Here is a 12,684-nt window from a genome sequence, read left to right on the forward strand (position 1 = left end):
CCCAACCCTGGCACGGGGGGGTGTCTGTAAATACCGGGGGCCGGATTGAGGACCCTGGGGGGCCGTATCCAGCCCACGGGCCGTAGTTTGAGGACCCCTGGCGCAGGGGATCCCATCAAGCCTAAAACCAGAAAAGTTTCCTTTTTGGCCCTGCTCTTCGTAGTGTTACATTAGCAGTACCTCCCCTGCATTGGGTTTACATGGCAAGGTTTTGGTAGCAGGGGGCTGCAGAGGTGGCTTCTGTGAGCTGCTGCCCCCATGCTGGTCAAAGCCAGCTCCAAAACAGACCCACTGCTGACCAAAGCTGTGCCCATCAGTGACACTGCCAGCACCTCTGCGATAACATATTTAAGAAAAGGTAAAATACCCAAAACAACCCCCCAAAAATGTAGCTGCTGTTACAGAGGAGTGAGGAAAATGGGAAAGAAACAGCCCTGAAGATACCAAGGTCACTGAAGGAGGGTGAGGAGGTGCTCCAGGCTTTGCAACAGAGATTCCCCAGCAACCCGTGGTGACACAGGTTGTCTCCCTGCAGCCCATGGAGGTCCAAGGTGGAGCAAATATCTACCCTGCAGTTTGTGGAGGGTGGCACACCAGAGCAGGTGCATGTGTCCTGGACAAAGCAGGAGTCTGTGCAGAGCCCACACTGGAGCAGGCTCCTGGCAGGACCTGTGAACCTGTGGGGAACCCACACTGGAGCAGCCTGTTTCTGAAGGACTGCACCCTGTGGAAGGGACCCATGCTAAAGCCCATGCAGCCCATAAGAAGGACCCACGTTGGAGAAATTTCATGGACTCTCTCCTGTGGGTGGGATCCACACTGGAGCAGCAGAAGAATGCGAGGAAGGAGGAGCATGGCACAAAATACTATCAACTGACCACATCCCCATTCCCCATCCCACTGTGCTGCTTAGGGGAGAAGGTACAGGAGTGAGGGTTGAGCCTGGGAAGAAGGGAGGCATGGGGGAAGGTGTTAAGATTTGTTCTTATTTCTTACTATCCTACTCTGTTTAACTGACAATAAATCAATTTCCTCAAGCTGTGCTCACGACAGTAATTGCTGGGTGATCTCCTTGTCCTTACCTTGAACATAACCCTTCATTGTATTTCCTCTCCTGTCCTGTTGATGGAGGAGTGGTAGAGTGGCTTGGTGGGCCAGCCAAATTCAACCCACCACAGGCACTCATGCAGGGAGGTGACAATCCCAAAGAAGCATTTGGAAACTTGCTGATAATTACCTGTAACACCTAACGGTCCAAATCTGAACTGGCAATTTTGCTTGGTAAAGCACTCGTGAGACAGCCTTTCCTAGCCACACTGAAAACACTGCAAGGGTATGCTGCTGGCAAATGCAACGGGACATGGAGAGATACACAAAAGTGTATACATACACACATTGGTACATATACACACGCAACTCCAGGATTCACAAGCCTTGAAGTACGACCAAGATCTAGACTGATTTCCAATCCATTACTGGAGTTTACCCAAACAGCTTTGCACAATTTAAAATGTTAGCTACAGGCTCAACTCAACCTGAAAGTCTTGTGGGCGACAATCTGGCTGACAAAATAAGTGAACCACAAAAAAAAATTTAAGAGATGTCTGTCAGTTTTTAATTCCACATCAATTTTGGTGACTGGAAAAACTCAAATGAAAACTAGTGAGTAGTTATATTTTGTGGCAAAGTTACAGCTGTGTAATCCTGATCTTTTTGCTCTTTCTAACCCACCACTTTCTTTTTAACCTGTGGCAAAGAGGAAAAACCACCACAATCCACTAACTCAATTTTACTTACCTTAAAGTCATTATTGTATCTACCAAAGTTGACTCTGCCCATATTCTCTACCAAGACATCCAGATTTGCTCCAGCCTTCCCAGTTATATTTATCGTAAGTGACTTCTCCCTCTCAAGGACACCTTGAGGAACCTATATGAAATACACCAAGAGGAAGAAAACAATAACCATAAAAAACCAACAGAACTCTGTTATTTGTCTCTTCAACTTCCTTGAAGTAAAGAAAGAAGATAAAGGAAACAAAAAATGTAAAAACATTTATTTTCTTTTCCTCCTCTTGCATGCAAGCACACTCACACAGCTGCTATGTCAATATTCACATTTCAATATTTACATTTTACTACATCAACTGGATGTGCCAGTAGGCAGCATTTGTCTAAATGACACCATCTCTTTCCTTATCTGATTTCAATTAACTCAATCAACTGTTAGAATCCTAGTGGGGTTTTATGCACCTGATTCACAAAAAGCAAGTTCTCAAATTTAGTCTAATGACTGAAAAGACTTTGGCAGTATCAGTGATTAAAAGGAGCTTCATCTTCCAGCTAAGCTCACAACAATATTTAGTTTTATTTATTGACATGCCTACAACATAAGGAAAGGAGAGCTTGGCCTGGACACAGGTGATGACAGTAAGCACAGGTCAAAGATAAATTAAAAAATAGCCTATCAAAGTCTGTGAATTGATATTAATTCTCATTAAGTAGGAACAAAACCCTGCTTAAGGGAAGAAAGGTAAAATTCACATCCTGTACAAAAAGCTATTATTTTTTTTTTAAAACTTGTGGTCAGAAGCCAGTTTCATAAGGTAAGACACAGGTTCAAGCTTCCACTTCCCCCACCCTCAAAGGAGAGAAAAAAAAAAAGAAAAAAAAAATCTATGAAAAGACTGTAGAAAGCCACCAAGTACATATATCATTAACGTATTTCATAAACCTGCAAGTAAACCTAGGGTTTTATGGGTTTTTTTTCACTTAAGTCATGAATGCGTATCAACATTCAAATATCTCAAAAATGGAAACAATTACAATTTCCTTAGAAATAACAGATAGTCATATTTTCTGAAATACAAATATGAACATTTAGAATGATCAACTGTATACTTCCTTACTTCCTTCACCTGATTAAATAAGATTATCTAATAAAGTTCATTTGGTAAACTGGTGAAAGGAGAAAAGAAGGCAGACTATATCCGTGACTTTTTGTGAAGGTAATTCATGGCAGAAAAGAATTCCAGCAAACAATGTTTACCCCATCAACAGAGACATAGGCACGATCATGGACTCCGTTTAAAGGTGAAGACAGTTGTGTTGGCTCCGTACAGTTTTTTGGAAGCGTAGTTCTGTACAGCACAAACCCAAAATACTAAGAAAAGAAAAGAAAGAAAAAAGCCCCAAACAGATTAATGAATGAAGTCATTCCGTGGCTTCAGTTCAGGTAATGAATTAGAAATATCCCACATTCCTGCTTGCACGCTCAGGCTGAAATGTTAACTTTCATTCACTTCAGACAGCATCTATCACTCATAACAGCTTCAGATGAGAATTCACTTTGACCTTTAAGCAATGGGTGTAAATTCCACAAAGTTTCCGTTTTAAAATCTTTCATTAGAACATTTAAGTAACTTTAAAAGATAAGGGCCTTGGATATGAAGATATTTCCTCAATAAAAGCAAAGCAGTTAATGACCAACACTATTATTTCTTCATTAAAATCAATAAGAAGATAGCTGGAAGATCCCTTCATTACTGAGTTTATGTATCAAACTTGAAAGTGCACTTGTCACCCAGTGCCCGTAAATTGACATATTCATCAAATCGACATTATCTATTTTTAAAACTACCTGATTTACGTCAGGAACCTTTCAGAATATTTTTTCATTAAGTTCCCCATCAGGAAAGGAAAAAAAAAGTCATAGGCATTGCATCTGTTCACATCACGAAGTGAAACACAAATTTAAAAAGTCAGAAAATGCATTCGTTGCCTCTTTTGCTCAGTAGCCACAAAACCATTTATCTTCTAGACTTTGATTAGAACATAACCCTGTGCCCTGGTTTCAGCTAGGATAGAGTAGCTGGTGTAGCGCTGTGTTTTAGATTTCTGATGAGAACAACATTGATAACACCCTGATGTTTTAGTTGTTGCTGAACAGCTGACCCCTTATTCTATACCATCTACGCCATGCCCAGGTCCCACACTTTCCAATAATAAGGGGTAGATATAGGCAAAAGGGACTGTTGTGGTTTAATCCAGCAGGCAGTCAAACACCACATGTTTCTTTGCTCACTCCCCCCCAGTGGGATGGGGGAGAGAACTGAAAGAAAGGTGAAACTCGTGCATTGAGATAAAACCAGTTTAATAGGACAGAAAATGAAGAGAATAATAATGATATAAACATATACAAAACAAGTGATGCACAACGCAATTGGTCACCACCTGCTGACCGATGCCAAGCCAGTCCCCGAGCATCAGCTGACACTCCCCAGCCAAATCCCCCCAGTTTCACTGTTCAGCCTGGCATCATAGAGTATGGAACATCCCTTTGGACAGTTTGGGTCAGCTGTCCTGGCTGTGTCCCCTTCCAGCTTTTTGGGCACCCCCAGCCTCCTCACTGGCAGGGCAGTATGAGAAGCTGAAAAGCCCTTGACTCAGTGTAAGCACTGTCCAGCAACAACTAAAACATCAGTGCGTAAATGTTATTTTCATCCTAATTCCAAATGACAAAGCTACTAGGAAGAAAATTATCCCAGCCAAAACCAGAACACCCTGGCAGGAATAAGTGAGAGTAAACCATTTCTATTCTGCTGTAATTATTATATTTGCATTAAATTTGCAACAAGGTGCCCAGAAAAGTGGCAGAGGGCAGGGCAAGGGAGGGAAAGAAAAAAAAAAATGCTAGGAAGCTTTGCTGGCTGCCCTATTCTTTCAGAAGCTTTCTTAAGCAGACTACTAAGGGTAGGAAGGCCAGATGACAAAAGAAAGACCACTAGAAATTACATCCAGCCACAACGTACTACCTGCAGCTTCTCTCATACCTCTGTAGTAGTGACTTGGAAAGGAGAAATGTGAGCTTTGAACCCCTACTTGACTAACACCATATCCCAGGCATCTGCTAATCTGCCTCTTCCTCTTCCCCATCCCCCAGCTGCATCACATTCTCTCAGAGTAGTAAATAGCACCCATGCTCCAGTCTCTTCTAAATTCAGCACAAAAGCTATCAAGGAACCATGCAACCTTAACAGAAAGGCAGAGCCCCTCAGCAGCAAGGGAAAGAACTTTGTGAAGGAAAATGAAGTCACCAAAATTGACCGGGGAACTGATGCATAGACTGACAGAGAGGGAAAATGGGAGAGCAGAAGTCAGCAGATGCCACAGGAAAATGAAGAGAAAGGTATTTTTCCTATCTCAGCCAGTGGGGTGAATGACCTTGACAGTGGGCTGCAGCAACTCCAAGAGGTTGCTTCTTAAGGGTTTCTCTCAATGCATTCTCTTGCTTTGCCATGCATGTAGTTAAAAAAAGGGAATACAAATAAGTAGGAGGCCCACAGAAGTGTCAAATAGCTTGCATTTCCCAATCTCCAGGCCCTATGACTTGTATAAGAAAGCAGCATCTCAGCCACTGTGCTCACTCTAATAGCAGGTGGAGAGAGGCAAAGAAAAAACAGAATAAAGAAAATTAATAGTGAAGAAAAAGATGGATTAAAAATGTCTCTTATGAACCTGAAAATCAAGACTTCAGAGAGAAGAGAGATAAAGGTGAAAGCCTGGACAGCACAGATACCAACATTCATGGAAAGAGGAAAACCTCGGGTGTAAAATAGAAGCACTGTAGAATAGGAAAGGTCTCCAGTGCAAAATTCCTGGACACCTTTATAATACTATTACTTCTGTGCTGGGATAAGGTGTAAGACACTGGACATAAGAAAAGTAATATCACAGAGGGTCATTCGAACAAACTTTAAAAAATTACTGCCGAGTGCCTACTGAAGGAATCCTCACCTGCTTTAGCTCAACAAAGGTTAATGGGTAAGTGCTTTTCACTGGCCCAGCAGACGACAGCCTGTCAAGAACCTCCACCACTGTACCCACCTGCAGCATAGAAATAGCAGATATGTGAAGGTCAGTAAATTTCAATCCAAATATAACAGCTTGCCTAGCCAGCTAGCTGTGTCAGTCCAGAAAGCAAAGAAATTTTAAGCCTTTACGCCATCCTTACGTACAAGTTATTAATACAATACAGTACAGAGAACTGATGAACACTGGAAGAAACATGCTACATGTGGAGCAACGTTTTAAAAATCCAGATGTGCTAAATTTGCTATGCATTCCTAAAAATAAAGTGACCCTTTATTAATGGGAATAAACCCAGGAGTTTCTCACGGAAGTTCTATAAACACACACAACTGCTCTGGACAAATATCACAAAACTTCTATGTTATCTAAATTTTGCCATTGATTTCCAGTGAGTTACTCTGGAATCCTTCTGAGCTAAGTAGGGATACAACTTGATTCCATCAAGAACTATCCAAAACAAATTTACCCTATTCAGTCTCAAATTATTTTAGAAACCCTAAGGCTGTAATTCAGTGTCACAAATAAAGTAGCTGAACTGACTTCAGTGAGACTGGGAGCAAGGTTTAGGCTAGGCGCATGCATAAGTATCTTGCTGAATATGGACTTACATGTGTACAATTAAATTGTCTTTTGTTGTCACCTGCTATTTCCTTCTGTGATTATAGTTTTCTAGTCATCTACAGTTCTTTCTCAAATTCCACTGTCAATTTCACGTTAGTCAAGATGCACACAATATGCCTAGTGTGTTACAAGTTCAAAAAAATTAATTGCACTCATATTATTCATGCAAAATGTCGGTCTGTTTCACCAGAACTGTTGTCGCTGTTCAGTGGTTATTACATATCAGACATTCAAAATATTTCTCAAATGCAGATTTACTTCCAAATGCTTGAGAAAAAAAACAGTAAAAAAATAATCAGGCATTCAATATAATCTAAAACCAATAAAAGCATTCACAGCAATATAAACTGCTGAGGCTACTTCAGTAACAAAAGTACAGAATTTTTGCAAAACATACATGAAAGTCAGCAGTGCTGAAATATTAAGATGTAAATCACTGTGCCAAATGCCACATGTGACAGAAGTCAGCATGAATCTTCTACACACATGCAGTTCGCTCAGTATAGTATTGGTTTAGGCTGGGATAGAGCTAAATTTCTTCATAGTACCTTGTATGGACTACAGTTTGGATTTGTGCCAAAACCAGCATTGATAACACAGGGACATTTTAGCTACTGCTGAGCAGTGCTCACACGGAGTCAAGGCCTTTTCTGCTCCCCACACCGCTCCACCAGCAATTAGGCTGGGGGTGCACAAGAAGTTGGGAGGGGACACAGCTGGGACAGCTGATCCCCCCCAACTGACCAAAGGGATATTCCATACCACATGATGTCATGCTCAGCAATAAGAGCTTGGGGAAAAAGCAGGAAGAGAGGCAGATGTCCAGACTCATGGCATTTGTCTTGCCAAATAACCATCACACATGATGGAGCTCTGCTTTCCTGCAAATGGCTGAACACCTGCATGCTGACGGGAAGCAACGAATTAATTCCTTATTTTGCTTTACTTGTGCATGCAGGTTTTCCTTTACCTATTAAACTGTCCTTATCTCAACCCACCAGGTTTTGCACTTGTACCTTTCCAGTTCTCTCCCCCATTCCACTGGTGGAGAGTGAGCAAGCAGCTGTGTGGTGCTTCACTGCCTACCAGGACTAAACCACAAGAAGCATGCAGCTATAGATCTAAAGGGACTTTCAAAATAAGCTTATGTCAACTCTAGCCAAGAACAAGAAAGCAAAAGGAGGCCGTAAGTATACAAAGGGTAACGCCATCACTGCCTGGAGGCTGGGTCACTAGTCCATAGCTAAGCACATTCACCAGGCACCCTGTAGCTTTCATCTCTTCAAGGCATGAAAGAGAAAGTTCATAGTTCTACTGATATTGGACAGCTTTATCTGAGAGCCATGAACCATGAGACTATGGAAGAGTCAAAATCTAATTGCTAGGTTCCCAAAAGCTGGCAACCTATGACAGCAGCAGAAGTGGCAGGCATACTGATAACTGTATATAATTAGTCAGTACCAAATATGAGGTTTCTGTGAACTGGCTTATATGGCAAAACCTGCCCGAAAAGGTCTGAAGATACTCAAAGGTTGTGGAAAATGATATAGATCTGTTTCACCTTCACTGGTGAATCACTTTTATACAAAAAGTATTTCTGCCCACTTGAGTGGGATGACTTGAAAACACCTGTAAAGGCTTATCACTACCAAATTTTGCAATGCTTCAGCTGCAGTGCGTAATAGATCAGATACATCACTGATGGGAAAGATGGCTATGAAATTAAAATTACAAAACATAAAATCAAAGCATTATGAGCTACAGTAACCAGTACACCAACTACGGTAATCCTTCATCTCAAAACAACATGTCTCCGCCCAGAAGAATTAATATAGCCAAGTTCACACCTGTTGTCTCTTCCATCCCCACTTAAATCATCCTGTACACTCACTGAAAGATCCCAGTTCTCAATCATATTTCACAGAAGATTGTCCCTGGTCCTAAAACAATGGTGCCACAGACAAACCCCAACTACTCATGTGCATACCACTGTTGTCAGACAGGATATAGCAAAGTTGGGTTCTGCATGCTAGGTTCTGCATGCTCTTCTCTCCGCAGGAGACTTATTAAATTTCTCTCATCAGCTAGAGATTTTCACAAAACTTGTAAGAAACTTTATCAATAAGACTTTCAAATTTATTGATAATGTCCCATATTCGAAACTGAAACACCCAGAAGTATTTAAAAGGTATGTATAGCCTACCGGCTGCTTCTACTTCAGAGGCATCACTAGCTACAAAAATACTCTTTGTTCATAGCTGTCATGCTAGCAGTCCCCCATCTATGTTACTCATACATGAGTTATCCTGGACAATCATGATTCTGTTGTGTTAATAATATATCAATTTCAGTTTAGTAAAACTTCAGGCATATACTACATATTGTAAAAATTATCTTCTTATATTCAGATTACGAATATTTTCTCATTTTCCACCACGGGCATGATTCTTAACTCCCAAGCTCTGCTCCTTCCTTCCTGAAAGTTTGCTTTCAAGGTTTCCCCTCTTTATTTTGTATGATATCCAGATACTGTCATGACACCCTCATGAACATTTTTTGGAAAAAGCAAACATATAGCATTATGGAAAGATACCCAGCATATTATAGATATTAATTTACCTTCTGCAAGCGAACCTTCCCATATGCAAATTTGGGTGTTGTTGGAGGGATAAGACCTTCTGGTAACTGCTTATACTAGAAAGGGAAGGAGGAGAAAAAAAAACAAAACAAAAACACATGAAAGAAATACAAGCATGCTTTAATTGAATTCTCACTTTTAACTTCATAACTTACAAAAGCAGAACTTTGGTTAAAAGCAGCTAATATGACTGTGCTAAAGGATTAGTGCTGCATCTAGTCTGAGGGGGGGGGTTAAAAAAAAATATCTGACTTGATCACATATGATAACAATTTTAATGACCATTCAACTTGTAACCATAAAAAGCATATTGAATAAACAAGCTGCCGAAGAATCACAGTGCCCTTGGAGCCCTCCTGTGGCTAGAGCTTGTGTTACTGTCTTTTACAACCCTCTCACAGCCAGCTCCCCAGCCCATGGGAGCTCAACTTAACGTTTCCAAGTCTGTAGGGCAGTATTTCCACCTGATCCTTGGTTAGCAGCACTTCTACATGGGAATTATTAGCCTCTTGTGCCTTTCCTTTCAGTTTTACTATACTCCACCACCACCTGCTAATCTATTAGTGCCTGGGATGGTTTCTTTGAGGACAGGCCTTGAGACCTCCACAGCCTTCTCCACAGCTCCACAAACCCTTGAGGTCCACTGGTTAGCTTCCCTCTGGTCCTGGTCTAGACCACTTCCCCATCAGTCACAGGGAAGCATGACAAGGAAACACTCTGACTGCCAGGCTATTTCTGTTTACTTCTTTACTTCTAGGAGAAACCACCAGAGATCAGCAGGGAGAAGAGGTAAAGGATGTCCACCACCTTCTTGGACACCTTTGAGGAGTGGCAAGTCTAGACAGTGGCTTTCTGTCCCATACCCTAGGCCACCTCCTGAGCCTACAACCTTATTTTACCCTTGCCATCATCCCCCTTCTCCCCTTCCTGCCATTACTTGTTTCCTGTAATGTCCACTCTTCTCATCTGTTTCATTTACCGAACATGGCCTTAACTGCATGCTACAGAGAAAAAACTGCAGACTAGATACCCATGCGATCAAACAATCTAAGCCTACATTTTAATACACATGCACAAATGACCACCATTGTGAAGGCTAACTTAATCTGCACATTCGATGACTTCTGAGTGCTTACTTTGGCAGCTCCTAGGTTTTCTTTAAAATAAATTTGGTGAGGGGCTGAAAGGGCATTTTTCTTAAAGAGATTTTACTTTGATTTCAGCTTGAAAGTTTTAGCACAAGGCATGATTTTCTGGGCTTACACATAGTATATCCAGCATAAAACTCATTCTCAAAAGCTCAACTCTGCACTAAGGAGGTGTGGGTGGGGAGTGTATAGTTGGTCTTTAAAAAAAAAACAAAAAACACAACAGATCAGAGCAGTATAATTGCCTTCCTGTCAAATGTCAACTATGGACTGATGAAAGCCTGATTTATATTCCCAGTAACAAGTTCATTTCTTTCTGTGTTTGAAAATAAGAAAGATATTCAGGCTTAAAGAAAAGAAAAACTATATTCCCCCAAGACAAGAAGTCAAAAGTAAGAAGTTTCAGGCTAAACAGGAAAAATTAGAGAATGCTGTCACCAACTGAAAAATTTAAGTTGTAGACTGAAACCCTTCTTTATTACATTAACTGTAAGAAACAGTAAAGGAAGATTATAATGTGTTAGCTTTGTAGCACAGCAACTTAATTGCCTTTCATCTGTTCCACCTCAAACTGCAACTGAGTAGATAAAATGTTAACAGGTTTAGAACCCACAGCAGAGACAGGAAAACTTAACTGAGATCCTATGGATATGGAAGGTATGAGATAAACAAACCACACCAAAAAAAGCTGTACCATGACCCAAAACACCTTAGGTTATACTGAAGATCTGACGTGTTATCAAGACTCTCTCACTGCACTACAAACTACTTACATTTCAGATAGTGATCTTGCCTTGAAGAAAACCACTCAAAACAAGGACATCTGGGAATTTCTCTGGTGAGTAAAGCTGTATCAAGACAGGAGGCTTGCCTTGAAAGGCTATCAAAATTATGCCACCAACCGAAAGCTTAGGGATAGCAGAGAAATTGAAGAAAATAATCCACAGCAGGCCTTCCACAGGTACAGAGATAAAGGCGTGCTCAACCCTAGAGAAAGCATAATACACTTCTGGGAGATCTACTCCCATTAAAAACAATGTCTTCTAGTGAATAGGAATGTTGCTGGCATGCAACAGGAGAGCACATACAATCTGAGCCTAGGGATTCCTATGGGATCTGTTTTAAGCCTCATATGAACAGCCTCCAATGTAAGGCTATTCAAAATCCAGATACAGGTTCCATGTTTCACTTTGATCTCCAGTGTGCAAAGCAAAGCTAGTCCCACCCATTAGCTACAGTTTGTGGCATCACAAAACCAAGATGTGTTCATTTGGATAAGCACACTCCTTCTCACAGAGGCCCAAAACCGCAACATGAAGCTTGTCACACAGCCAGCCAAAGCATTAAGCTGCAGTGCATATCAGGTTGATATCAAGCGATGAGCCAGAGCTGACTAAACAGCTGATTGATGCTGCAAGGGAAAAGCTCTGCCCACTCCTCCATCTCTACTCCCAGCCAAAACCTGCCTGCCTCCTTCTGCTCCCCTTGTGCCAGCACTGCCTCTCAGCTGACCAAGCGAGCCGATTCAGCTCACTAACCTTCAGCTGAAAGAAAACACACACAGGAAAAAAGCAGAGCTGAATCATTTCAGTGTCAGACCTGCACCTGTATCCCCTCTCTGAAAGGAAGGGGTGAGCCCTTGGGACAGAAAGGATAGCCAGAGAGGTGCAAGATCTTTCCCCTTTTGTAACAACAAGCAGTTAGGCTGGCCTTAATGACTTGTTCAGCTTTGTTTCCTTTACCTGCAGAAAATGGTAAATTCAGAAGTAACTTACGCCAACACAAGAACAAGAGAGTTTGCAGCACACCAGGGATGTTCCAAAGAACCATTCTAAACATGTCCTGGGGACACTCACCATTCCAATTACTTCCCTCAAGGCAAAATATTTTTCTGTCAGATCCCCCGCTTCACTCAGTGGAGCATCATAGTCATAACTAGTGGGCTGCGGCATATAGGGCATATTAGCACCTAAGGGAGGGGAAAAAACAACAGAAACAGTAGAACAGTTGTTTTTTTTCCAAAGGTATCAACTTTCAGAATTCTTTCCAATCACAGTCAGACTTCGCTAATTTTAGATTCAATGTAGGCCTTGGTATTTGGCATAAAGAAACCCATTCCTGATGGAAGACAATGCCCTGAGCTCATACCACTCTGTTATACAGTCTTCAGAAATATTCTGAAGAGAAACAAATATATCCATGTTTCCACTGTTTCACAGTACTGAGTGAAGCAGAAGTACCCTTTGAAAAGATAAATAACATATGTATTTAGTACAACATGGGGGCAACAGACAGAACAGCTAGCCAGTCATCTTCTGTCAGGTGAAAGCAAGCATAGCTTATTCTTTCACAGGATACATTACTACCTAATTCATAAAGAGCTCCCCTACATCATTATATCATCTAA

General features: G+C 41.4%; 1 protein-coding gene across 2 annotated transcripts in view; it reads right to left on the reverse strand.

Annotated features, from left to right (window-relative positions):
* Positions 1-12,684, reverse strand: part of GLB1 (galactosidase beta 1) — a 46,751-nt gene that overhangs the window by 9,208 nt on the left and 24,859 nt on the right. Inside the window, exons 10-14 of one of the 2 annotated variants that reach the window (XM_080387233.1) lie at positions 12,134-12,246; positions 9,111-9,185; positions 5,796-5,885; positions 3,049-3,162; positions 1,798-1,929 (exon numbers count right to left, since the gene is read on the reverse strand). In XM_080387233.1, the coding sequence (XP_080243359.1) occupies positions 1,798-1,929; positions 3,049-3,162; positions 5,796-5,885; positions 9,111-9,185; positions 12,134-12,246 (524 nt within the window). The remainder of the gene's footprint in view (positions 1-1,797; positions 1,930-3,048; positions 3,163-5,795; positions 5,886-9,110; positions 9,186-12,133; positions 12,247-12,684) is intronic. The other variant, XM_080387234.1, reaches the window with a different exon arrangement.

This window comes from Falco punctatus (assembly GCF_963210335.1).
Source record: "Falco punctatus genome assembly, chromosome: 4".
NCBI classification, from domain to species: Eukaryota; Metazoa; Chordata; class Aves; order Falconiformes; family Falconidae; genus Falco; species Falco punctatus.